The sequence below is a fragment of the Polyodon spathula genome, chromosome 9, assembly GCF_017654505.1.
Source record: "Polyodon spathula isolate WHYD16114869_AA chromosome 9, ASM1765450v1, whole genome shotgun sequence".
In the NCBI taxonomy this organism is placed as follows: Eukaryota; Metazoa; Chordata; class Actinopteri; order Acipenseriformes; family Polyodontidae; genus Polyodon; species Polyodon spathula.
In genome coordinates this window covers 41,624,342-41,650,829 of record NC_054542.1, presented here as the reverse complement: position 1 = coordinate 41,650,829, position 26,488 = coordinate 41,624,342, and the positions used below count along the sequence as shown (strand labels likewise).

Genomic DNA, 26,488 nt, shown 5'->3' with positions numbered 1-26,488 from the left:
GTCTCTCTCTCTCTCTCTCTCTCTCTCTCTCTCTCTCTCTCTCTCTCTCTCTCTCTCTCTCTCTTAGCATTATTTAATAGCAGTTGAAATTAAATGTAATTAGCATTTTACACAGTGAAATGAAAAAGCATGTACTATATTTGGTTATTTATCAACAAATGCAATTGTAAATAAGAGTGAAGACTTAAATGTACTTTAAAAGGGATTTAAAGATATTATACACATTGAAAGTAATTGTTTTATACAGGGTTATCCAAAGGCCTTGTCGTTAGTACAAGACTCATATCATATCAGATCAATTTCAATTCATATCCCAGTTAATGATTTCTCTGCCAGTGCTCAATAGTTCATTGTCATGCACAACTTCTGTATGAAATATAGACTTCACTAATCAATTTATTAGATTCAGTTGTGAGAGTAAGCAAAAACAATGCAAGCTTGATCAGAGTTATAAACGTATGCTTTTATTTTCAAGTGCATTAATTAGCTGTGAAGATTCAAAAGGGTAAGCTTTTGTTCATTATGCAAAACAAGAACTAGACCCACAAATCTACCATCTCCATGAAACCAGTTTTGACACACATTGGGAAAAAAACAACATTATTGCTTAGGCTAATGATCTCACCTTATGGATCAGACAACATACTACGCCTTGAAGCAAGTGCAAAGGCTAATTTTCATAGAGGAGTAAAATAAAATGAGTACAATAAAACCAGTACATTATATATATGAACAAATATTTTTTTCCTGTTAGTTTTAAATCATTCCGTTTGCAGTGTTCTGCTCTTGAGAAATGTTACCATTGTATTTGCACTTGCTTCATAGGAGCACACAGTGTCTTCAAGAGGAAATGTGAACCTGCTTTATAACTCAAAGTGTAGATTTTAATCCACTTACATTGCAACTGTAATGTACAGTATGCAGGTATGCAAATATGTGCCCGATCTGCCCTACTGTTCAGTCTATACAATAATGAATGAATTGCACAGTATTTGTTACACATGCAATAGGCCACTGCAGTCAAATTGCATTAGTAACAATGAGTACAGTACTGAAAACTTTATCATGTAGTCTGTAGAGAATGACAATGTTAGTCAACCAGCTTGTGTTTTTACCAAGTAAATTATGATCCTGGGTACCCAGTTCATACATGTTCAACTCAAACGTTAAAATTCCTCCAACATAACTCTAAATGTGTTTCATATTTATAATATATTAGATTTTCTATTTTTATTTCATACAGTTTTGTTTGTATTCATATTAACTAAAACTTGGCTATATCTTGAATCTGGGGCTTCTACTTACTAGCTTACTCTAAAAAGAGTACAGTGTTCAGTATTCTGTTTCCAGCTGGCTTGGGGGCAGGATGTCATTCCATTGGCTGAACATAACAAAATGTACTTGTGCCATCATTATCCTGCAGCCAAATACATTGCAGTGCACATCAGAATGAAACAGAGTTGCATACAGGTTTATTAAAAAAGACCCGAAACTCTTTCTTCGTGTTTTGTGAACTTTCGCTTAGGGTCATAGGGTCATCCCATTTATCTTTCTGGTTTTGAGGACAGTGTCCCAGGGTTTCAGTATCTTTCCCATGGACACAAAACAAACCTGTGCGTCTTAGTCTTCTGCATCGTGGCATGGGACTGAACAAGCATCAACAGCAGCTTGTACCTCTGCGCTCAATGGGAAGACATCTTGCACCAAACCTGATGAAAAACAAAATCCTGCACTCTATAACCATAGCTCTTCAGTTTCCTCATTCATCCACATGTCACACGTATTCTTCTTGAAAAGGACACTGCCTTCCTAAGAAACAGAGCAGACTCCGGATTTGTTTGCTGGCAGTTCTGTAATGGATTCCCTCCTCAGATCATTTGGTAATTCTCCGTCAGTGCCCCACACGCTGAGCTCTCCAAAAACACCAGTCTCTATCATTTCCTCCTGCCAGGGTATCGCGATGTTGCCAGTTGCAAACTCATCAAAAAATTCTTTATCAGGTTCATCAAGGTTAACACCTTTAACAGTGGAAAAGGCACCAACATCCTGGATGTCTTTTGCATAGACGGTTTTAGAGTCTGGAACAAATGGAGGTGGGAGTATACCTAGAGTGCAGAGGAAGAGGAATGAAGAAACACTTAATGAATACTGACTACAAATGATTTTTATCTGCAGTGTCCCATAGCCATGTTAAATCTAGTGGGTGCTTGAGTGTTTACTATACACACAGCAGTGCTGCATGCTGTGCAGGGTGAGTCGGGCACATGCGGTTTCAATGCTGGCCGCGTCAAGTTGCCAGTCTTTTGTTAATTCCTGGAATGGTCTTTTTACTTTGAAACAGACATTTTGACAAATGCTTCAACAATGTATTAATATGAAGTGGTTATTAGTATATTAACTACTAAGGCAACATTGCTTTTTATAAACAATTCTGTTTATGTAAATGTTCAACACAAGTTACTGAATAAAAGATTGAAGCTTTGATATCACCACAACATATGTGATAGAATAATAAAGTCCCAGGATGCAAAAATCTTAAGTTAACTACTGTGTTCTGGCAGAGTTCTGAAAACATTTAAAGCAGGCACCCTGCTGAAAAACCAAGGTACTAACCATAATATCATAATGTAATAATTAAATGTGAATTCGCTAATACAATAACAGGCTTTTACAAAAAGGTCATTGTACCTGCATCCAGCTTTCTCCAGTTAATGGTGCTGAAGAATGGGTGAACCCGGAGCTCATCACAGCTGTTATCCTTGAACCCAAGTCGCTTAGTCACATCCTTTTCCAGCAGCCCTTCACAAAAGGATTTGGCCTCTTCACTGAATTTCTCTGTGTAGCTCACCGGATCATTGAGAATACGCTTTTTAACTTCCTTGTTTTCAACCTGAAAAAAGGCAGAGGAGGTGTTAAAAGCCACAACTGATACCATTACATTCTCTTCATCCTTGGATCCACAGAGACAGTTCAGCCAGATGTGGACTTTTGCTTGCTACAGTACACCACTGTGTTTGCTTACACTTTATAATGTGGCAGTAATTCAAATGTACATACTGTATGTATGAGCTAGCATGCTTCCTATTAAATTCATATATGCATTTCTATTGGTGATGCTGGTTTCACTCGTAAATGTGACACACACACACCCTAGCACAACTGTTTGAACGTTTCATTGCTTGTGAGTAGTTATCTAGCTTTCCTTACCTCTTGTATTTATTTTCACAGAAATGGCTCAAGCACAAGCATTGCACGATATTTAGTCTGGGCCCTTGCCAACACTGCTGCTGCATGCTGGAGATTTTGTATTTTCCACATGACGTTACTCCCAATGTCCACAAGGTGGCAGGTCTTTTTTTTTTTCCTTTTTTTTTTCCTCCCCCCTGTACAGATTTTATATTTTTGTAATAGGGAGGAAATATTCAGAAATAAGACCCAGATGGGAGTCCTACTTTAAATTTACAACAAAAAAAGCCTTACATTTAATTTTTTAAATATATACTGTACTGTATCTAAATGTTCAGTCTCATGTCTTATGTTTGTGTGCTTGTGCTTACATACAGTTCCAAAGGGCTGCAGCTGCTCTTGCTTACGTTGATTATTCACATTTCTGCCTTGAGTGATGTAGGTCAGCTCACTATAGCTTTATCACAGTTAGACGAGTACAACATATTGAAGCATTGGATAATCAAGTGCGATTATTATATTATTACCCAAAACTGCCACCAATTAAGCTACTATTGATTAATGTGTATATTTCCATTCCCTACATAACAAGGGTACATTTTCTCTCTGTAATGGCACAGCATAGACCCGTCATCATTCCAACTAAGAAGTGGAGATCAGGAAATGAAACAGGAAGAGTGTTTAGCCCAATGACCGTCTCGTTCCTGCCATGTTTTTCTGTTTTTTTTTTTCCAGTGCAGAACTACATTCTTAGTAATACATACTGTAATGAGCTGGCATCTCAACCCATTGAAGTGAATGGAAAGGCAAGGGCTGGACGCGAACCGTAAACCATACGCTTCAAAGACAAACACCTTATATTCAACTGAAGAGCAAGCTCTGTAGCAGAGAGGTAAGTGTGTGTCGTATGTGATGACATTATTATTATCTTATCAGGCGCCAAGGAGGAGATTCATTACAATACCTTTTCTCCTCTGGATCTGAAGGGACCCTTGGCTGCAATCATTTCGTACAGTGTCACTCCCAGGGTGAAGTAGTCCACTGAGAAGTCATACTCTTCGCTTCTCAGGAGCTCAGGAGCCATGAAACCTAACATTTCAAACAACGCACTTTAATTGCAAACTGAAAGGGCTGCACTTACTATACATTTGCACTGGTTATCAATTAAAAAAAAAAAAAAGGTTTTTTTTTTTAAAGAGGATTCACTTATAGATTCACTTCCAGCTGTGCAGTAGCTAATACCGGCTAACCCTAACTACAGTTTCGTATAATATACTATATAGGAACATAGGAATCAATATTGTTTTTGAAGAGTACTATGGCTTATTTTTAAATAGTTTATACATAGGTGGGGTCCTTATACTAAGTGAATTTAACGAGTGCCTGGATAGATGGAAAACAAAGTGAAAACAAAGTCTAAAAAACGATGTGATCTACAGAAAACTACTAAAGGACTTTTAAAGTGGTTTCTAATTTCCCCACAGTGGAAAACAAGGCCCACGTTTCTGAATGGCTGTTCCACAGATAGTAAACTTTGCAGGGAAGCAAGTGCAAAGGAAAGCCAGGTTTTCAGAGAGGAATAAAGTCATATTAATTGTAACAAGAAACTATAATTGAACTGCTCCTTCTTACTATTTCGTTGTTTCTGGCTCGTAGTCTTGTTAAAAAGTAACTTTAGTAACCGTAGTTGACAACCTGCCATTGCCTCAATGCCACGATGCTTGTACAATGTTTAACTACACTTTGCTTGCGCTTGGTATCACACTGTGCACTGTGTAAGGAATATGATGAGGTGCACTTACCTGGGGTTCCTGCATAACCTTTTGTTTTTGTTTCACTGTCCTTCAGCTCAACTGCAAGACCAAGGTCTGAAATACGCACATTTCCTGCAGGACAGATGTCAGTTACTGAAGAGTACATCAACACAACACCGAATCTAATATTAACTACCTGCAAGTATCGAATACTGGGACCAACACAGCCTCATAAAAGCCATTTTGCTATTTTTCACTGTCTATAGTAAGATGGTTACTTGTATTCCAAAGCATTGTATTTATTCATTTTGCTTATTAAAGCTTCATGGAGTTCAAATAAAGTATGTTGATTTCATAGAATTTAAAAAAGGCAATTATATATATATATATATATATATTATATCTTATATAGAGGTATATATATTATATATATATATATGCTCATATTGCATCACAATTTACTCAAATTACACCTCCACTAGTGTTTTATGCTATTATAACAAGCTTGACATTGTGTGAAATAGCTTGCATCACTCGATTTTCAAGATGTGGTATCCGAAGCATAAGAGAAACATCATCTGTAATTGACAAACCCAGGACTGGAAGACCCAAAAAGCTGTCTAGCAAGGATGAGCAAAACTTGATAATATCCTTAAGGAATAGAAAGAAGACAAGCATTGAAGTGACAACAGAACTGGCAGAAGGCACAGGTGTCGTTGTCCATCAAATCAACAGTACGAAGATCACTCTTGAAATCAGGACTTAAAAGATGTGTTGCAGTAAGAATACCTCTATTAAGAAAGGGGAACAAGACTAGAAGGCTAAAATATGCACAAGAGCACAAAAATTGGACTATGAACAGTGGTCAGAGGTGCTTTAGACTGTTGATGGATGGAAAATGATACCTGTACCTTCTGTCAGTGCTGTTGTCTTCATTCTATTCCTTGCTATTTCACTCAATTTTTTCCGTTTTTATGCAAGTCAAGGTTATTATAATAGTAGAAAACATTATTGGAGACATTGAGTAAATTGTTGATGCTCATAATGCATCAGAGTGGAAAAATGCAACGTGTCTAAGACTTTTGCACAGCAGTGTAAAACATTTTACTTCACTTTTCAAAGAAGTAAATAAATACAAATAATATCCCAGGCACTAAACTAAGGCTGTAAGCAAACAGGCTGCATTGACCACAACAATGTAGGAGGAGCTATGCAAAATATAATATCCCCTTAATGACTATAGTGGCTATGGTCATTTCTGTTAAATGTATTTTCATTAAAAAAATATCTGGTACTGCTTTAGGTTAATGCTAGCTCACGGTTTCTGTGCCTTATTGGGGGTTATCTTTCTGCACTTGTGCTTCCTGAGTCCTTTAACACTCAGTAGTAAAACGCTTATTACCGGCTGGAAGCAGTCAATAGGGGAAGTAGATGATTGCTTATTGACAGGAAAGAAGCCATAGAAAGGGTGGGGGCGATGCAATGGCCCAGGAAACGCAAGACAGTCTAAAAGCACGGCTTGCAAACACAGATTGCTTTAACCTAGAGAATACCAGATACCATGTTTCAATATGGAAATATATGTCTACTAAAACATGTTTCTTTCAAAACTGCACATACACAATGGTTGAATGTGTATGGTGGAGAAAATGCATGGAACTATTTTGTTAGCTACGTTTCACACTTTAAAAGCTTACCATTATTGTCCAGGAGTACATTCTCTGGCTTGAGGTCTCTGTAAATGATTCTGTTTTGGTGAAGATGTTCCATCCCACAGATGATCTGTGCTGTGTAGAAGCAGGCTCTGGGCTCTTCAAAACCTGGGTTATTCTCATCAACATTATAGATATGGTACCTGTTGTTGCAATCATATTCAAAGGTAATATACTAGAAATCACAAAACTTTCTTTGAAAAAAAAAAAAAGCCTACAGAACTAAATTCTGAGATAAACTTGAAAGAAACTAAATCAAGTAGAGCAAGCATTTTGGATCTGTTGGACATTCATCCCAAAGTCATTTTCAAATAAACAGTAAGCATAGAACATACCAGACCTCTGTGAGTAGCATTTCTGACATTTTTAAAGTATCCACTAGAGGCAGTGTTAAGGAGAGCAAAAAGTAAAAAGTCATCACCACCCCACACTAAGTTTGTTCCATAAAAAAAGACACTCCTTTCAAGTACAATGTGCTGTCTACACGCAGTACTTGATTTACTGTACTTGCTGTAAATATCGTCCTAGAATACATTAAGAACCGATATGTTCTTATTCTCAACGCTTGTTGGTCTGCAGCTATTCAGAAATTGATGGGAATTTCAGCAGAGATGACTATTACAATACCTGACTATTACAAAAAGATGCGTTTTGTTTATACCACCTGAACGGCATCTGAATACTTTTTACCTCAGGTCTCCACCATTCATTATCGTCATCACCAGGCAAAGGTCAGTTTTGGTTTGAAATGCATACGCCAAGGAGACAATGAAGCGGCTATGGACCCTGGCAAGAATTCTTTTCTCGACCATCGCACCCTGCAAGAGGACAAGACACAGAGTCAGAACAAGGACACGCTTGAACACAGCGTTACTAAACCAACCATCAGTGAGTACAATTACATTACTAAACCAACCATCAGTGAGTACAATTACATCACACCCTGCAAGACAACAAGGCACAGAGTCAGAACAAGGACACGCTTGAACACAACGTTACTAAACCAACCATCAGTGAGTACAATTACATCACACCCTGCAAGACAACAAGGCACAGAGTCAGAACAAGGACACGCTTGAACACAACGTTACTAAACCAACCATCAGTGAGTACAATTACATCACACCCTGCAAGACAACAAGGCACAGAGTTAGAACAAGGACACGCTTGAACACAACGTTACTAAACCAACCATCAGTGAGTACAATTACATCACACCCTGCAAGACAACAAGGCACAGAGTCAGAACAAGGACACGCTTGAACACAACGTTACTAAACCAACCATCAGTGAGTACAATTACATCACACCCTGCAAGACAACAAGGCACAGAGTTAGAACAAGGACACGCTTGAACACAACGTTACTAAACCAACCATCAGTGAGTACAATTACATCACACCCTGCAAGACAACAAGGCACAGAGTCAGAACAAGGACACGCTTGAACACAACGTTACTAAACCAACCATCAGTGAGTACAATTACATCACACCCTGCAAGACAACAAGGCACAGAGTCAGAACAAGGACACGCTTGAACACAGCATTACTAAACCAACCATCAGTGAGTACAATTACATCACACCCTGCAAGACGACAATGACAGAGAGCTGGAATTTGAGCACCTGCTCTGGGCTGTACCAAGTCCAATACCATGGTGTCTCCTTATATTGAAATAAAAAACAATTGCCTGTTTGCGCATATTGTTTGTTTGTATCAATAAATAAACCCTATGAAGTAACAAAAGCACAATCATTATTTATTTTCCATGTTTTCCCAGGCAAATATGAGGGTAATATTGAGGGATAGATAGAAAAGCAGTTCTCTTGCTTCTGTTCAGTGTCGATACTAACTGTTAAAGTAACCGTCTAAAGATGGTAAAGTTTATCTGTATCAGTACAGCATGTTAAACAGACAAAAGCGCATTGCACTGAAAGTCATTACTATAAAAATTAAAAGTAAAGTGTAAAATAAAATGCATACCTGTTTTGTACAAATATGCCAGTGTACTTTCCTCAGCTCTCACTGAATGACAGTATATCGGTAGTAGATTCAGCACTAGGGGGAGCTGCAATACTTAATACTGCTACCTCAAGATAGTTGAGGGAAATACATTTGACAGCAAGAAACATTTTGAATAATCTAATAATCACACACAGTATTCCATTGATAAAACATGTTTCTGAACTCTACATTTAGAAAATATTCAACAATGTAAACCATTTAAACAAATTAATAAAACCTAATCATTTAGTTTTGAAATATGATATCTTCAGCAGGTTGAGAACATGCCTCACAACTAAAGGATGAAGCTAAATTCCATTTTACCTCCAACCCACACACAGGTTATTTATTGTTCTCCATCAGTAACAGTAATTAAGATACAGCCTTGCTAATCTTGTCTGAGGTCATGTTCCAGTGAAGGTTATACAATTATCTCCTAATCGCCCACTTCAGCTGGTTCTTAGAGTCTTTGTGATCCAGTAATAGCAATGTGCAGCGCATGCATGAATCCCTGCTGGGTGGGAACTCCCCATATAAGATTTGTAGATTTGGAATTGAACAGCTGGGATTATTTTGGGAATTAGAAGGATCATACTTTTTGTTAAATCCTAAAATGAAAGAAAAAGATTCTTCTCTGACTTCAATGATTATGATAGTATTTTTAGTTATCAGACTTTCTTTCTCATTCTAGTTAGTTTTTCTAGTTTCACTTCCGAATTTGTGGCTGCCCTGAATATTATATGGTACGTAAACAAACATTTTATTTACAGCAATGTAAATCAAGAGCAAAACAAAAGTAAGTACTTTGTGCAAGAATATATATGTTCACATCCAAGGGTTCATTGACTATGGTCCAATTCCTAGTCCTGTGTATGAACTGATAAGAACTCATGAAACCTCGAATATGAGGCTTGGCAGTATCGTCATACTGTAGAAGAATTAAACTAGGACAAGTTACATAAACCTAATCTGAACAGTCTACAAATATACACGGTTAAGGTATCATTTAAACATATTTACACAAATTCAGAACAGCTACAGAAGTTATAACATTAAAGTATATCCAACCACCATTTTTTCCCCCAAAAATTGTGTTTACTTATGCAGTAAGTCAGTTGAAAGCCAACCAAAAAAATAAAAAAAAAAAACAGATAAATAAATAAAATCCCTTACCTCATAGCCATTCCTCTTCTTAAGCCTTTTCTTGTTGAGTTTCTTGTTGGCATAAAGTTTCCCTGTGCCCTTCATTTGCGTGGCAAAAACCTCCCCAAAGCCACCCTTGCCCAGTACTCTGAAATCCAGAAACCAGTCTTCCCCGATGGGCTGAGCCTCTAACCATTTCCACTGGAGGAACCTACTGAAGTACATGGTCTCCTTGAAGTTGGTGAAGGGGACATCCTTCAGGAAAGCCAAGGTGCTCTCCAGAGTCTCCACGAAGAGGTCATCCTTAGCGGTCTGGTGTGCCTCTTTCACCTGGGAAACAATCTTTTCATCTAGTTGAGAGAAAAAGTTCCTGGCCCCCGATTGCATGTACCTTGATATGATCTTGGAGGCCTTCTGCACCCGGTCCTTGTCCTCTGCCGTGTCATATTCCTCGATGTCCCTCCAGATCTTGGACGCTGGTTTGTATTCTGGCACCGTCTCCAGGTACTGCTGGAAGAGTTGCTTCCCGATGGGCTGTTTGGTGCAGATGTTTTCGAATTCCAGGTCAATCGTGTCCCTCAGGCCTTCTGATTGGGTGATGTGGGGCAGCTTGAGCTTGGCATGGTACTTCTTGTCCCAGGTGGGCGCGGTATTGGAGCTGTTGTCGAAGCTGCCTCTGGCACAGATGTAAGCAGAGTTGGCTACCATGTTCTCCAAACCCCCTATATCCATCCTCGAAGCTGGCTGCTGCTGTTCACTCCTATCTAAGATGTAGACATCAAACCTGCAAAGTGGCCGAACAGCGGGTGGTCATCAGATCTAACAGGAGTTGAAGATGACTGCCCTTGCGGCAGCTGCAAGTCCTTCAAGCAACTCCTGAGAAAGGTTAAAGGTCCTTTATCTGAGACAGCTGGCTGGTGCAGGTAAAATAGAACTCTTCAGATTGAAACCTGCTTGACCACGCTAGATATTTTGCCAACTCAATAGTGCTAATCCAGATCCCCAGAGATATTATAGAGTGGTTTAGCTAGAGTGGTGGACGAATGGTAGTGAGGGAAAATATGCTTGAGTCAACAGTTCTAAAGTCTTTATCCACTTACTGTATAATATGTGCTAATTATTTCTCTCCTAGCACGTCTTCCCCTGCTCCTGTATTCCCCTCAGTTGCACTTGGAACATTATAAGAATGCTGAAAGTGACAGCAGACAGGAGATACATTTATTAGGTTCTGACTGGCAGTTTTCAGTTAAAAAAGTTAAATTCAAAATGAGGCCCCTCGATTATGAAATATTGTTTTATCTGCAGTAAAGAAAGGACTCCAGGTAATAACGCACTGCAAAAAACAGAAATGGGGGTTAACAATACTAATTATGGTTTACCAACAACTACCCTCCCCCATAGCTTGCTTTTGAAACTTTCAATTCCACCTTGAACTATAAGCTAAAATATGAAACGATAAGGCGTTCGTACCTAATTTGATAGTTCAAATAACATGGGTAATAAACTGTTCTAAACCTTGTTCCAGTGTGGAAACATGGGGTCCAGTATAAACCCACAGTTACATTTGAACCCCTGAAAAAAGTTTAAAAATATGTAAATGTTGTTACTACTAATTTTACTTGTATTTTTAAAATCCTAACAATACTGCTGGAAAGGAATAGGCTGTTTCTTTCTTCATTTTTGAGGTTTATAGAAGACAATTTAGGTAAAAAATGCTTAGGGTGTTTAGTACATGCCCCAGTTTTAATTACTACACATAATAATATTATGTGTTGTAATTCAAATAAGTACATATTGTAAATATGTGTAAATTAATCAGGAGTTTTCTTTGTAGGGTATTGGTAAAGTGAATGTAATTGCCACAGTCTAAATCAAATGGCTAAATCAAACTGTTTTCTAAAAAAACATTAAAACTGCAGTTTATATAGAACTACTGATTTGTGTTTATGTATCCATCTCAACAACGGTAAAGCTACAATCCTTTATTGGACATTCGTTTTCACTGCTATCGGTCTGCTTTCTTTTGACATTTGTAGCAAACCGATCAAAATGTTCTTGCAACGCTCTCAACTACAGTACATATTCATTTAACACATTATGGTTATAGAAGCAAGCCTATTGTGTACTCTTACAATAGCCTGTGCATTGTGGAATGGCACGAACCAAAATAAAATAAAACCTGCATGTATAATCCAGCTGGCTGAACAATAAGCATGCTGCATCTACCGCCAGTCTGTGGTTTGAGAAGTAACAGACCCTGAAGTGTACTAGTGTCGTTATCACAATAACAACAGCATAGCGTAACCGTGAAGCACAATTTCTACACACATCATGCAAACAAACAAACCTGGATGTTCTGGATGATTTTCATTTCCGCACTTTGTCACAACACAACATTAAAACAACATTTTCTTAATATACAGCAATTTGTTTGTTAAATGTTGTTTCCTACGATGAAGTCATGATGAAAAGCATCCAGTTCATATGAACAGTCCTTTACCAACTGTTATTTACAATCGACTGGCATTTCTAATGGAGTTCTAGTCCCAAGCATTCATTGCTTATTACCCTGCGTAACAGGTTACTTAACCTCAAAAAATGAGCACTGATGTGATGCACTCAACGCATGCACTGATCTGCTTTAACTGATAAGGGGTTCCTCACTCAATTCGAAGAAGAGATTTTTAATGTAATCAGCTTTCGAAATATGTATGTATGATAAAGTCATCAGGTTCCAATCCTTATCACAAGCAGGTATTGTTTAGAAGTTTAAGTGTTTCAACACGCCAAGGTCTTCTAAAGGGTTTCAATGACAAGTGAAGTACACCTAAAGGCCTCGCCCCTCAAAAGAGTGATTTTGTGTTTGGGTGCCTGGAGTATTGTGCCTGTGTTGATGGCAAAAGGTTATTTTGAGGTCAAGGAATTTGTTTTTTGTGGATATGATTGGCCAGCTGATGTTTATCTGCAGGCCCCATGCCACTTGCTGTACTTATAAAAGCGCAGTTTTCTAATTTAATCAATCCCCTCGGTTACCTCTGCTGTTCCTCAACAAAATCTCCTATTCTTGCTGGTCTTTCTTTTTCTGGGAGCGCAAACCCTTTGCCAACAGAAAAAATGGCAACTTTGAAAGAAAAACGTACCTGTGGTCAACGATGTGAAGACTTTGGGCACTTCGTGTGGAACTCAGACACCAAACAGTTCATGGGGAGAACTTTAGAAAGATGGGGTATGTCGAATTGTGTGCTTTATAAAGATGGATTTGTTGATTATTAGACATGATTGCCATCCCAATACAATGGAACTTATTCTCCTTACAGCACTGGTTTTAAGTTGGTTTGAGAGTGGGCTATGTTGGCTCAAGAAATTATTTAAAGGACATTTGCATTAATATTATTATTCAGTCAGCTTACCGATTTCTTATTGTTGCTAGTTTCTGTAAGAGGCTGTGCAATTTACCAAGGACTCTGTAAATTTCAGCTGGTCTTTCCTGTCAATGGTGTTATGCACCAATGAATGAGAGTTAGGCAGGACTGTTAACACTAAAACCTTGATGCTAAATGAAAGATCAGGGTTAGGTAAACTACTAACAATAATACCAATGTTAATTGTAGCATCATAAACTCAATGTACTTTAAATTGTGTATACTGGATGCAGGGCAGTTATACTGCCACTGCCCATGGGTAAAGTGAGTATAGTATGACCTTAATGTGCAATTACCCTTCAAGTTCAAATACATTATTATTATTAGTTTATTTACCAGGCGCCTTTATCCAAGGGGACTTAGAGACTAGTTGCATGTTAATAAACAGTTAATAGCTATGGAACAAAACAAAAAAGAGTAACCATATGAAAAGTAACACAATGTCAGTATTATACCAGAAATGAAGCAATTTTTACTTAGCTGTTTAAAACATACTCAATATGCACAAGGAGTATAAGCACAACATTGCAATGTGTATTTGTGTTTTCTAGTCTAATATTCCCAGTATATTTATGCTTCATATTAATTGTATTCAACGGTATTGTTTGTATTCAAAGTAATATACACACACTATATATATATATATATATATATTATATATATATATATATATATATATATATATAGCATCAAAAGAAACTTATCACTATTATATCACATTTAATTTAGAAAAAAAATAAGGTATATAAATGATGGACATTGACTAAATGTTTTTGGTTTCTTTTTAATCACTCAAGAATTCATCCTTGACCCTGACACTCTTGAGTGACTATGACTGGAGTATATGCACTTAATCACCTAATTAGTGAGACAGTTGATTGGACACTGAATATGGAGTGATTTCAACTGTTGAAATGCAAGCAATAAAGAAAAAAAATGGCCACATCTGTCAAGAGAGCAGCATCTTCGTGCAATCGACATGTTGGAGGCTGGACTAGGGCAGAATGCTGTGGTTCGTCTTTGGTCCTCACAGCCAGCAATTTCAAAGCTGGCGAGATGGTATAACCAGACACACCCTGTCAATGACAGGCCAAGAACTGGGAGACCAAGAGTCACAACACCTGTCCATGATCGACAGATCATTTTGCAGCATGTGCGTGGTGTCAGTTGTTAATCAGCACAATAAAAAGTCACTGCACCTGCTCTAAAACAAAGTTTGTCATTTTTCGATTACATCTAGTGAATTTTATCCAAATAGAAGAGATATGTTTCTTTTGATGGTCAAATATAAGTGTTAAATTATTTTGATGCTCAGATTATATATATATATATATATCTATATATTAGTGTTAATACACGGTGTATAGGGTGTCATCTAATACACTTTATACAAGGTTTTCATACCCAAAATACATGAACGCCATGGCACTTAATTGATTATTTATCATAGCTACCAAAGCTCCTGTTATCAATACAATTAAAAAAGCGGTACTTGGGGTCCCAATACGGGTTATGCTAATATAATATTATAATTATAATATATTATTATTAACTATAACAGGTTTTCTTTTAATAATGGTGAAAATATGAGAGCTGTATGTATTTCCATTAATTATTTAATTTATTACACGGTAGAAAGGTTTATGCGTTGATTTGCTGAGCTAGTACAGAGCTGACCGACGAGAGTGCCTTGTGTCGCAGGGTTGATACGGTTCACCTGCTGTCATGACAAAGTGACAAGAAACACTGTGCAGCTAAAACTACTGAGGCTGTAAATACGATCCTGACAGAATGCAGGAAACAGACAATGAGAAATCTTTCATATCTTAGTACATGATTGTGATAAACTGAAAGTTTGAGGGAAGAACTGACATTCTTTAGAAAGTATAAGCAGGTCATTTAAAGGGTACATAAGGACCTTTTTATTTTATTGTGTTACATGTTCCCACGTGTTGCTACGACTGTTTACGTAAGGTGTGTGTTGTTTATTTTACATTTTGACCACTTTTTAGAAACTTTTAAATTGCACTCCCTGCCTCAAGATGACCTCTCAGAAATACATTTCCCAACATCCTCCTGCTCACTGGTAAATCCATCTCAGTTACATATGTGAGCAGGAGAATGATGGGAAATGTAGTTATGAGAGCTCCATGCACATACATGGGAAGCCATCTTGAGGCAGGAAAAAGTGGTCAAAATGTAAAAAAAAAAAAAAAAAAAAAAAACGAAACACACCTGACGTACACACTTGTAGCAGCACATGGCAACATGTAACACAATAAAATAAAAAGGTCCTTATGTACCCTTTAACTTTGACTGTGTGTGCAAGGCAAGATAAGACTCAATAGTAAATGTTACCAGGTTTAATCAAACTATTGCCTGTTAGCGTTTGACCAAGAAAAACTTGAAGGCAGCTATTGAGATAAGGATATCTTTCTCTTGACCTTGTAATGTCCTTGCTATTCCCCCCACCTGCCCAGGTTGAGTTGAGTATAAATTATATGACCTTATGAACAGATAAGCAACACGTTCGCGACCTTGTTTTCAAGTATTCTCTGCTCAGGTACACTAATCGCCAACTAAAGAACCTTAAAACTTTGGGCCATATATTCAGAGTATTTATGTCAGTCTTTAATTAATGTTTTTTGAAAAGGGTAAAAGACCTATTCATTTTAGAAAACTAGAATCAAAACAAACAAAAAAAAAGACACACAATCCTAAGGTCTCTGCAGCTCTCTCAAGGGGTTTGTTTGTCAATGTGTAACATTTGTACTATTTTTCTCTTTTTTAAATACAGCAAGAGTTCATTAAAGACTGGAGACTGGTGTTTGTAGATTTCAAAACATTATTGTGCGTGAAAATGTGGAAGTGTTTCGTGGTATAGAATTACAATGATCCAGGTCCTTAAGATCAGGGTCTGAATTCTAATTGATCACCAGAGAATGTGTTTAAATCGACAAGGCGTGGCCCAATTAATTCCTAGCTAACGTTAAGCAGTGCTTTAGTGTATGAAAATGTTTGTCTCTGACTACTATTTTAAACGTGTTTTTCTTTTTGTATGTGGCCAACGCTTGCTTCTCTTTTATTGCAGTGTACATCAGCCTGTATTATGTTGCCTTCTACATTGTGATGTCGGGGCTGTTCATCCTTGCCTTATATGTTATGCTGTTAACACTAAATCCATACACTCCCACATACCAGGACCGGTTAACATCGCCAGGTACGGAGACCACTGAACGCCCAAACCCGTTTCAAGTGTCCATAGGAAGTGGATGTTACCCTGCTAATTCAGTTGAACCTGCCATGTTTTGTACTTGGCTATGCAGCTTTGGCCAAAAGTTTAGCATTATCCTATAGAATTAATTTGTTTTGCTTCATGAAGTCAAATGAAGCCTACTGACTAATGTTACATTAACATATTGAATAACATACCTTTTCATACACTTAATGAAAAACTCACACTTATGAAAAATGTGATACTTCAAAATCTAACATGAAATACTGTATTACTGTACTATTGTGGTTTCCCGTAGACTTTTGCAATGTCATCTTGTAGTTATTCTTTGATTACACAATGTTAAATAAAATATCTAAATTATGTTCATATAGTTTTTATTGTAGGTGATGCAGAACCTTTGGCCATAGCTGTAGAATATACACAATGTTTTGCTCAAATGTAACAGTAGTGAGAGGTCATTCAGATAAGGCAAAGGTTTTGAAAACCGAACAGAGCAGAGCATGTGGGTCTCTAGGGTCTGTATGTCTTTAGAGTCCACCATCATTTAGATTAACCGGATAGACCAGTGGGCCATATTTTCAAAGCTTTTCCTCGAGTCTTTAATTAAACTCCTGTTTCTTGAAAGAGGTAAAAAGGCTGTTATTGTTTTACAAAACTGGAAACAAACAACTAAGTTTAAAGTTCCCTTAAGCGCATTCTCATTTTGTAACGTTAACAAGAGTTCATTAAAGACTGGAGTAAACGCTTTGAAAATACAGCCCAATCTCTCGACTGATCTTCAAACCACATGACAGGACCATTGTTTCTGTCCTTTTTTTCTCTTCAGGGGTAATATTAAGGCCAGATATATGGGGGGAGGAAGGACTGGAGATCACCTACAATGCCTCGGATAAGAAGAGCTGGATGGGAATGACCAACATTCTTAACAAATACCTTTTGCGTATGTAAAAGCTGCACCTAGGGCAAACATCTTTAGCAAACGAGAACATTACTCAGGCAATGTTCTACAAACAGACAATGTCTGCAGGCTTTTGAATGAAAACACCACCTTGTAGATGTTAGTGTGAAATATTCATTTAATATTGTATTATCAATTATTGATTTGTTTGGGAATCAATTTTTTTATGATTCATTGTACAAAACTAAAAACAAGCAGGTGGTCATTTTCTTTACCATTACTGGCTGGTCTGGCATACTCCATACAAACATCTATGGTTTTTTCATGTTTCTTATTTTAGGAACAAGACCAGTACCTGCTGTACATCTCAAAATCCATGCCTTTCTACTTTATTGACAAGGTGTCAGTGGTTATACTGCACCAGGCCAACATGTCAGAATGTGCTTCCACTGTGGAGCTTCTGACCAATGGTTCAGTCAAGTAATCGGAATTACAGCACTATAGAGATTTCAGCAACTGCTACAGGCAGAAGGTGGCAAGTGTAGGCTCGGTTTCTTCCAATCTAAAAATAACATCTCAAATTAGTCTGAATATTCCTTCCAAAAAGGTTTTGCATTAAAATCATGTTACATTTATTTACAGATTATAATGAGACTCATCAAATTGAAAGCAATCGGCATTGCCCCAGTGGCTTGTACTCCATTCAGAAAGATTTCAGGGGTCCACACCATACTAAGTATGCCTGTATCTTCACTCGAGAGATGCTGGGGAGCTGCTCTGGACTGAAAGACCCCACTTATGGATACCCGGAAGGGAAGCCATGTTTCTTAATCAAAATGAACAGAGTAAGGGGTTCTCTTTTCAGCTCTAAATTGGACGGTAAGCTTTGCCGATGCTGTAATATGGTTACGTAAGGCTGTTAACCAAGTCGTCTTTTTTTTTCCTAGTAAAAAGTGTTACTATTTTCAGATGAGAAAAATTAATGAGCTGTGAACATACTTAGCATGGAACAGATTTAATTAATATTCTATATAATTAATTGTGGCTCTTTTCCACTGTTTAATTATATAGAGCAGTAATTTGGTTGCTTTATAGGCCTCACCCACAATCTAAAGAACCTCTGTTGTTGCCACATAGAAGAAAAACTAAACGTAAGGTTTCACCTTTTTTGATGCAACAGATTATTAATTTTCTCCCTGGGAAGGACGGATCACCTCCGTATGTCAAGTGTACTGTGTTGGTAAGTACAGTACCAACAGACATTTTATTCAAACAATAGTTACACAGGACACCATAAAGACATGCTATTCATGGCACTGGGAAATAGTGGAATAACCAAAGCTTTAACCAGAATCTCTGCTTCAGTAGATGACATTTGTGGAAGCCTGTCAATATTTCTCATAGATTGTTTGATATTTATTATATCTATATGTCTATATCTATATCTATATCTATCTCTATATCTATATATATATATATATATATATATATATATATATACACACACACACACTATATTATATATATTAAACAATCAATTTTAAAATTAAGCATCGTGTATTTATTGCAGATCATAACTCAGGTTTTCCTTCTATTGTCATCTACAAAACATGTTAAATGTAAAAAAAGACATTAGAAAAAAGAGAAATTACCATTTAAACATGACATGCATACACACATACAAATAATCAGTTATAAAAATGGTTGTGTTAGTCAAGACACAAACATTACAAACTTAAGGGACGTCTGGTAACCCTAACAATCCAGCATGTACACTATAGGACAAGTGTGTGCAGACAGGCAGCACCTAAATCATTCCAAACCTGTCTTAACCGCATGGTCGAATGTTGTTAAAAAATACAGCTCCTGTCATGTCTCTCATTCAGCTTGTATCTTAAAACAGGAAGGCAGTGCCTCAAATCAAGACCTTGTGGATTATTATCCAGTAAATGGCACCTTCGACATTTCTTACTTCCCTTACTATGGCAGCTTGGCCCAGGTAAGTGTCATGGAGAATGTTGTGTTATGCACATATATCTGAAAAATATAGTGCTACGTGTTGCTTAATTAGACCTTTTTTAGACTTGCTTAATTAGACCTTTTTAATTGTCTTCAGCGCCCTAAAAAGCTGCAGATTGTAAGTTACTTCTATATAGCCAACTTGAAATCAGCAACTGTTTAAGAGTTGAAAATAAGTAAAAAAAAAAAAAAAAAAAAAGTCTAATTAAGCAAAGTATTAGTTCAATTAAAGGTTTAGTTAAGCAGCAGGGTTGGCAAGTCCCAATTTAGAGGACAGATCTCAAACCCCAGCTTGCATTTTGAAAAGCGCTTTGAAAGATTGTAAAGTTATACAAATGTAAAGTTATCAGGGTGTTAACAATGAAATGTCAGGTCTGTTATTTAAATTGTTGGAGCAACACGTGGAGATGGATATGCTATATTTTTCAGAACCCTGCCACTTACTTTTTAAAGAGTCTGTCCTGTTGGTGAGATGAGGTGAGGTTAAAAAGCTCTAAAAACCACAAATGCAGACAAGCCTGCCTCTTTTGCATAGTGGTTAAGATGCTCGCTGGCAGTGTGCGGGGTTGCTGGTTTGCACCCAGCATTGGCTATTACATAATCTTGTGTTTCCTGCTAAGCCACTGTCTCTATATTAACTATCTTCTTGTACATCAATAGGAAGACAGCACTACTACGCTGACTGCATAGTGTTAGCTGCATTAATTCTGGATTGATAACCATACCCACCAACCAATTGGCATATGCCAACATATAGGTCTATAGGCCAGAACAGAACATATACTTTAGGTACATTAACTGGCCTTTCTGTTGAAGATCTTATTTTTCTTTGTATTTTACACTTCAACATGAAATATGTAAATATTTGCAACACGAGATGTGTATGAAAAGTTGTTCCGAAGGTTGTAACCTAATCACTTCATACGCTGCTCTCAATTCATTCAATGGTAAAGATGGAGTAATACCATGTGAGTTACAGAATATCCCGAATTAATAAATTACATTTTAAATGTGAATAACCAAAAGAATCTCAACATAAATCAGTAATCATGTTCATAAATCTAAAAAGCAAGGTCAGCATTGATACTTTAAGTATGATGTTATACCATCTGTTATTACCTTTGCTGTTATTGGTGTATACATGTATAGCTGGGATCATTACTGAATGAGACAGGCCATACCCAATTTAAGGTTTGAAAAATACTAATTGAATACCACTATATACAGTATAGTGCATAATCTGAAGGGAATCAAAGTAATACCAGCGGCATTCTCATGTGTTTTATCTCAACAGCCCAACTACACCAACCCCCTGGTGGCAGTCAAGTTCAACAGCATCACGAAGAACGTAGAGATTAAGATTGAGTGCAAAGTGGTGGCAGACCATATCTGCACAGACAACTTTCACGACCCCTATGAAGGCAAGGTTGTGTTCCAGCTCAAGATTGAATCGTAACGGAAGCACAGCCAGCTTTAGTCATTTTCCCTCCAAGGAGCGTCTAACCGTTTAGTAGAAAACGGCCTCAAATATAATCAGAACCAAACTGCCGTAAAAAAGAACTTTTGCAGATGTATGTCTGTAGAAGTTTACCACACATACATGAAACTTCTGCAAGAGGTGACCATGATGAGCTAGATTTCCTTTGTATGCAGTACTAGTTAGTTACTGTAAAGGCAACAGGATTTTACACGGTACAGTAAAACAAACCTCAGTTACAAGCCTCACTCCTGCAGACTGACCAATCAAATGAACACACCCCTTGAAATCAGAATTATGGCTCCTTGCTACAGTACTCTCTTCCCCCAACCCCACACTTTTTCATTACGCATGCACCGATTACTGAAGATCTATTAGAATATCTGCATAAATAGCATTTTATAAAATGTAACAATCATCTCACCATGTTCATGGATACAACTCTACAGTTATAGAAACTTGACTTTCCAAGACCCTCCATTTTTTATTTATTTTTTTAAACTAAAAATGAGGTTCTATTGTGTTAATGCAATATGCTGGTAGCCTGTTAATGGACTGTTAACTTTACCCAAAAGGTACTGGCACAGATCGCACATTCACAAGTTCTTAGACTGTTGGAGGTTTAGTTTGTTTCCAAATTAAAAGGAACCTTCAGCTTTAACAGTACAATGAATAAGCAGTTTTACATAAATAACTTTCCACCACCATATACAAACTTGACTGCAAGTGTTCTGTGTTCAAGGCTTCTGCCTATTTACCCAACATAAGCAGCAGCAGCTGCATCCCATTCATTTGTGTAACTGCATATTCTGATGTGTGGAGGAAAGCCCAGTTATTGTTTAATACAACTTCAATCAGCTGACTTACGTGTGTTGGAAGATTTTCTTTAAAGTATGACTTATTTGGTGAGCGATTAAAAGTTTTGAAGTAACTCAACATGTATTTATAATTTGAAAGCAGGTGTTTAGCAAGCTTTGTTAGTGTAGAGTTTCACATATTTTACCCCATTAATAAAGACTGATACTTATCACTTGGTTCAGGTATTCTAAAATAAATATGAAAATAGTGTCTTCGAACCCAATTGCTCCATGTTAAAATAACAAATGCATTACCATGTATTAGTTTCAACAGGTGCACAAGCGACATGTCAGGGTGTGTGTCGAGATGAGGGCATGTGCGTGATTGGAAGCAAGAGAGAAAGTAAAAAAATCTATTAGAATATCTATATAAATAGTATTTTATAAAATGTAACAATCTCACCATATTCTTAGATAGTGCATCTTAAATTACCACTTCAACAATTAGGATACTCAGAATGAGGTTTGCAGGTTTTACCAAAAAGCTTAAGCCCTCACAACTAGTTGCACGACTATGCAGTAAACCAAAGTATGGCAATTTCAAACAGAAAAATGAATGGACGATGTACAGTGAGGTACTGGCAAATCAAAAGCAGCAGTCGTGCTGCTTGAGTGAGGGAGAGGCTCATTTTTGGAGCAAGAGAAATTTAAATTTTAAAAAGGGACAAATGCAATTATCAATGGCTAACCCCCATCTCTGTGTTGGGCTGCAAGCCTTTTTGTTTTCCCACTTCAAAAAGTATCATGCCAGTGGGGGTCATTTCATGGGAATTGAGGATGATCTCTGCACATGCCTACATTTTAGTATAAAAAGGCTATTACTTATTGAGCCATAGGGCAAAAAAGTGACAATTGTACTACAGTGCTTACGCTGTTGAAATCATGAATGTATGGACTACGTTTTGACAATCACCATCGTGCCTTTGCAGCAAGTCGTTTGCATGCCAAAACGATGTAGGAATATGGGTTTTCCCTGATTAGCGGTAACCAAATGACAATAATACATGGGTCACATCGCTCAATGTGTTTTGATTCATCCGGTCTAACTTAAGTTACGGCACTGAAGTAGCAAAATCTCTGCCACCTGCTGCAAACATGTATAATGGTGACAAGGGATTTGTTATAGTATTCCGGGCACTCTTCAAAAATGAGTGCTCAAAAAAGTGACAAAAAACACACGAACAGGACATTTATTGAAAAACATCTCTGACCTACTGTGACAAAGTGCCCACCCCTGTGTATATTATCTGTTATGTGTTGCGTGTGGTGTGTTTAAATGTTGGTGTATAGACATTGGTACACGGGATATAAAAGGGTCTGTGTAACACAAGTGTTTAAAAATGTATATGTGTATTTAGGCAAGAGGATTGCACAGCACTTCACTTGCAAGTAAAATGTAGTAATACGTGAGCATGGGGAATTGCACTTTATTAATTCACGTGCTGGGATTCAAGTGAATAATTAATTGGCAATTGAATCCCAGCACAATAGTATATATAGAAGCACGTTGTCACATACCGAACACCCAACCGCGAGTGAGTGGAGAACGGGATAGGAGACGGAGGTAGAAATAATAATAAGAATAGTAGTCATCGTTAAATAGAAGCTCACCGTGTTTGTTTGTTAGTCCATTGTTTGTTTTGTTTAGTTCGTTTTGTTTGTCTCTTATTTTGGCACAGAGTGCCGTGTCCTGTTTTCTGTTTGTTCAACTGTTTTATTTTACAATAAACCGGCGCAAGCAAGAGCCATCATTTCATTTCACATCATCGTCTTTGTATATTTCATTCCTTCCTGGTTCTGACGCCGCCCACTTGGCCGTCTTTGTGACACGTGGTGTCAGAAGTGGGATTTAACAGCGCCTCCAAGCGTCAGACCAGGAGAGGTTTTTTGTGTGGGGAAAAAAAAAAAAAAAAAAAGGGCGTCTTTGGATTACAAAAAAAAAAAAAAGAAATGGGGAGAAGCAGGAAAGAGGTGAGGGACAGGGAGGAGGAGTGCCGCCTAAGGGTCAGACATCCCCGGCGATGTAACCAGTCCTTGCCGGGGTGCCTCCCCTGCAACCAGGACCATCTCTTTGCCAACTGTCCCTTCCGCTGCCCCTACCAAGAGGGAGAGGAGGAACTGCCGCAGAAGAGGAAGGCAGAGGTCCCACCGCTGTCTCCAGAGCCGCACCAGTCTCCTGCAAGTGAGGGAGAGCCGCACCAGTCCCCTGTAACAAGGGGAGACTACATGCCGCTCCCACCTCCACCACCAGGAGACTACACGCCGCTCTCACCTCCATGGGCAGGAGCAGAGCAGCAGGAGCTGCCTCTGCCTCCGCCACCTCCACCGGCAGGCGCAGAGCAGCAGGAGCTGCCTCTGCCTCCGCCACCTCCACCAGCAGGCGCAGAGCAGCAGGAGCTGCCTCTGCCTCCGCCACCTCCACCGGCAGGAGCAGAGCAGCAGGAGCTGCCTCTGCCTCCGCCACCTCCACCGGCAGGAGCAGAGCAGCAGGAGCTGCCTCTGCCTCCGCCACCTCCACCGGCAGGAGCAGATCAGCAGGAGCTGCCTCTGCCTCCTCCACCAGCAGAGGGAGAATGCCTGCTGGGTCCCCGTCCCCCAGCAGAGGGTGAATGCCTGCTGGGTCCCCGTCCCCCAGCAGAGGGTGAATGCCTGCTGATATCACTTCCCCCACCAGCAGAGGGTGACTGCCTGCTGGTATCACTTCCCCCACCAGCAGAGGGTGAATGCCTGCAGGTATCACTTCCCCCACCATCACGAGGAGAGGAGCTGGAGCTTCCTTTGCCTCCACCTCCATCAGGGGGAGAGGAACAGGAGCTGCCTCTCCCTGGACCAGGACTAGATGCTGGCGGTCCTCAGCAGCCCTTGTATAGGCTGCTGAGGGAAGCACGGGGAAGAACCTCCTGGCTGCAGTGGCCGAAAAGAGGGCCAACACCCGCACCCCTGCTTGTCCTGACTGCCAGTCTTGCTTCGCCCAAGGATGCCAGCCTCGCTTTGCCCAAGGATGCCTCTGCATCGCCTGGGGTTGCCTGCCGGAGAAGGGGGAGGAGGTCTGGAGACCGTCAACCCCAGCAGCAGTTTCACTGCTGGAGAAGGGGGAGGAGGTCTGGAGACCACCAACCCCAGCAGTAGTTTCGCTGCCGGAGATCGTGGGGGCGGTCCGGAGACCTGCTCCCACTGCAGTTTCTTCCCTGCAGGAAGAACTGTGGTTGAAGCCCCACCAAGGGGAGCTGCAGGCACCGAAGAAGGGGGAATGTCAGGAGACCACACCCCAAGCAGCCTTTCCGCTGCTAGGACTACCCTGGCAGGAGAATGCTACCCCGCTGACAGCATTACGATCTGTGGGCCCCTGGAAGCCTCCGGTCCTGGCCAAGGACTTTGGGCGGGACTTTTGGGCTTTTAAAGGGGGATGTGGCCATTGAGGCCATGTGTGCTTTGCACAGGAGGGGGTATATGTGACAAAGTGCCCACCCCTGTGTATATTATCTGTTATGTGTTGCGTGTGGTGTGTTTAAATGTTGGTGTATAGACATTGGTACACGGGATATAAACGGGTCTGTGTAACATGAGTGTTTAAAAATGTTTATGTGTATTTAGGCACGAGGATTGCACAGCACTTCACTTGCAAGTAAAATGTAATAATATCTGAGCACAGGGAATTGCACTTTATTAACTCATGTGCTGGGATTCAAGTGAATAATTAGTAATTGAATCCCAGCACAACAGTATATATAGATGCACGTTGTCACATACTGGCGGTTGCTGTTTGGTGAGTGGAGAACAGGATAGGAGACGGAGGTAGAAATAATAATAAGAATAGTAGTCATCGTTAAATAGAAGCTCACCGTGTTTGTTTGTTAGTCCACTGTTTGTTTTGTTTAGTCCGTTTCGTTTGTCTCTTATTTTGGCATAGAGTGCTATGTCCTGTTTTCTGTTTGTTCAACTGTTTTATTTTACAATAAACCGGCACAAGCAAGCGCCATCATTTCATTTCACATCATCGTCTGTATATTTCATTCCTTCCTGGTTCTGACTCCGCCCACTTGGCCGTCTTTGTGACACATAAAAATGCAGAACTTTATCCTATTAAACTAGTTCCATCAGCTGTTTAATTTACGTTTAGTCCTACAAAATCTAGGCCAAATGGAGAAGTGTTGTAAAAGTTGTTTTGTTAAAAAGGCAAAGTGTGCAACACAAAAAAATGAATTACATGGGTCTCACCTCCTTCCCTCTTGCAAGTGTCGGATTTATTATTCAGCATATTCATGGCACCATCCCCCGAACAGCTCTTTACCCTAAATGCTTAACCTGAGCACACCCTTTAAATTTAACCCTAGTTGAGGCTGCTGAGTGGTTTTGTTGTGTCTTGATGTATATTACTCTTTTTAGTAGTTAATATTCACTGCAGGTGCAGACAGAGAGGACTAATTTGTCTTTCACGTTCATCCCTACATGCTCTATTAGATTAAGCTCCGGGAATTGTGGTGGCCATTAAATGATGCCTGAAGTCTCACTCATGCCCCGTCTAACCATTCATGCACAATTCTGGCACTGTACATTGGTCATTATCACACTGAAAGCAGTGATCTCTGTTAGGGCAAATTTCTGGATGGACATGATCTGCAACAATGCTTAAGTGAACTACGGCATTTGTTCAGCCTTCCAGTGTAACCAAGTTCCCGCAGTATAACATGCCCCACAACTCCCCTCCACCAGAAGCCTGAAACCAGTGGGTCAAGTGATTTGTGCAGTGGTCTTACATTTTATGAGCTCTCCCATC

General features: G+C 39.0%; 2 protein-coding genes across 3 annotated transcripts; one reads left to right on the top strand and one right to left on the bottom strand.

The window, feature by feature from the left end:
• Positions 1 to 322: 322 nt before the first annotated feature.
• LOC121320885 (rhodopsin kinase GRK1-like) lies at positions 323 to 10,545 on the bottom strand. The gene is made up of 7 exons (XM_041259646.1): positions 9,831 to 10,545; positions 7,343 to 7,470; positions 6,638 to 6,795; positions 4,989 to 5,072; positions 4,151 to 4,275; positions 2,689 to 2,890; positions 323 to 2,105 (listed from the first exon to the last, which is right to left on the bottom strand). The coding sequence occupies exons 1-7, from the start codon at positions 10,530 to 10,532 to the stop codon at positions 1,810 to 1,812; spliced, it is 1,695 nt and encodes a 564-aa protein (XP_041115580.1). The 5' UTR covers positions 10,533 to 10,545; the 3' UTR covers positions 323 to 1,809.
• Positions 10,546 to 12,813: 2,268 nt separating this feature from the next.
• On the top strand, positions 12,814 to 21,884 carry LOC121320884 (potassium-transporting ATPase subunit beta-like). Of its 2 annotated transcripts, XM_041259644.1 has the most exons (7): positions 12,815 to 13,026; positions 16,314 to 16,442; positions 17,287 to 17,400; positions 18,001 to 18,203; positions 18,539 to 18,598; positions 19,262 to 19,357; positions 20,672 to 21,884. In XM_041259644.1, exons 1-7 carry the CDS (start codon positions 12,915 to 12,917, stop codon positions 20,831 to 20,833), a joined length of 876 nt encoding a protein of 291 aa, XP_041115578.1. In that variant the 5' UTR covers positions 12,815 to 12,914; the 3' UTR covers positions 20,834 to 21,884. The 2 variants fall into 2 exon arrangements, with proteins under 2 accessions (XP_041115579.1, XP_041115578.1); XM_041259645.1 differs by lacking the exon at positions 16,314 to 16,442 and having other exon boundaries at positions 12,814 to 13,026.
• Positions 21,885 to 26,488: the final 4,604 nt, after the last annotated feature.

Coding starts and splice junctions, on each gene's coding strand:
- LOC121320885 (XM_041259646.1), bottom strand. CDS start 10,532: ATGGATATAGGGGGTTTGGAGAACATGGTAGCCAACTCTGCTTACATC. Junction 7,471..9,830: donor AGAAGAGGAATGGCTATGAG/GTAAGGGATTTT, acceptor GTCCTCTTGCAG/GGTGCGATGGTCGAGAAAAG. Junction 2,891..4,150: donor TCAGATCCAGAGGAGAAAAG/GTATTGTAATGA, acceptor GCCTTTTTTCAG/GTTGAAAACAAGGAAGTTAA.
- LOC121320884 (XM_041259644.1), top strand. CDS start 12,915: ATGGCAACTTTGAAAGAAAAACGTACCTGTGGTCAACGATGTGAAGAC. Junction 13,027..16,313: donor GAGAACTTTAGAAAGATGGG/GTATGTCGAATT, acceptor CTTTTATTGCAG/TGTACATCAGCCTGTATTAT. Junction 18,599..19,261: donor ATGTCAAGTGTACTGTGTTG/GTAAGTACAGTA, acceptor ATCTTAAAACAG/GAAGGCAGTGCCTCAAATCA.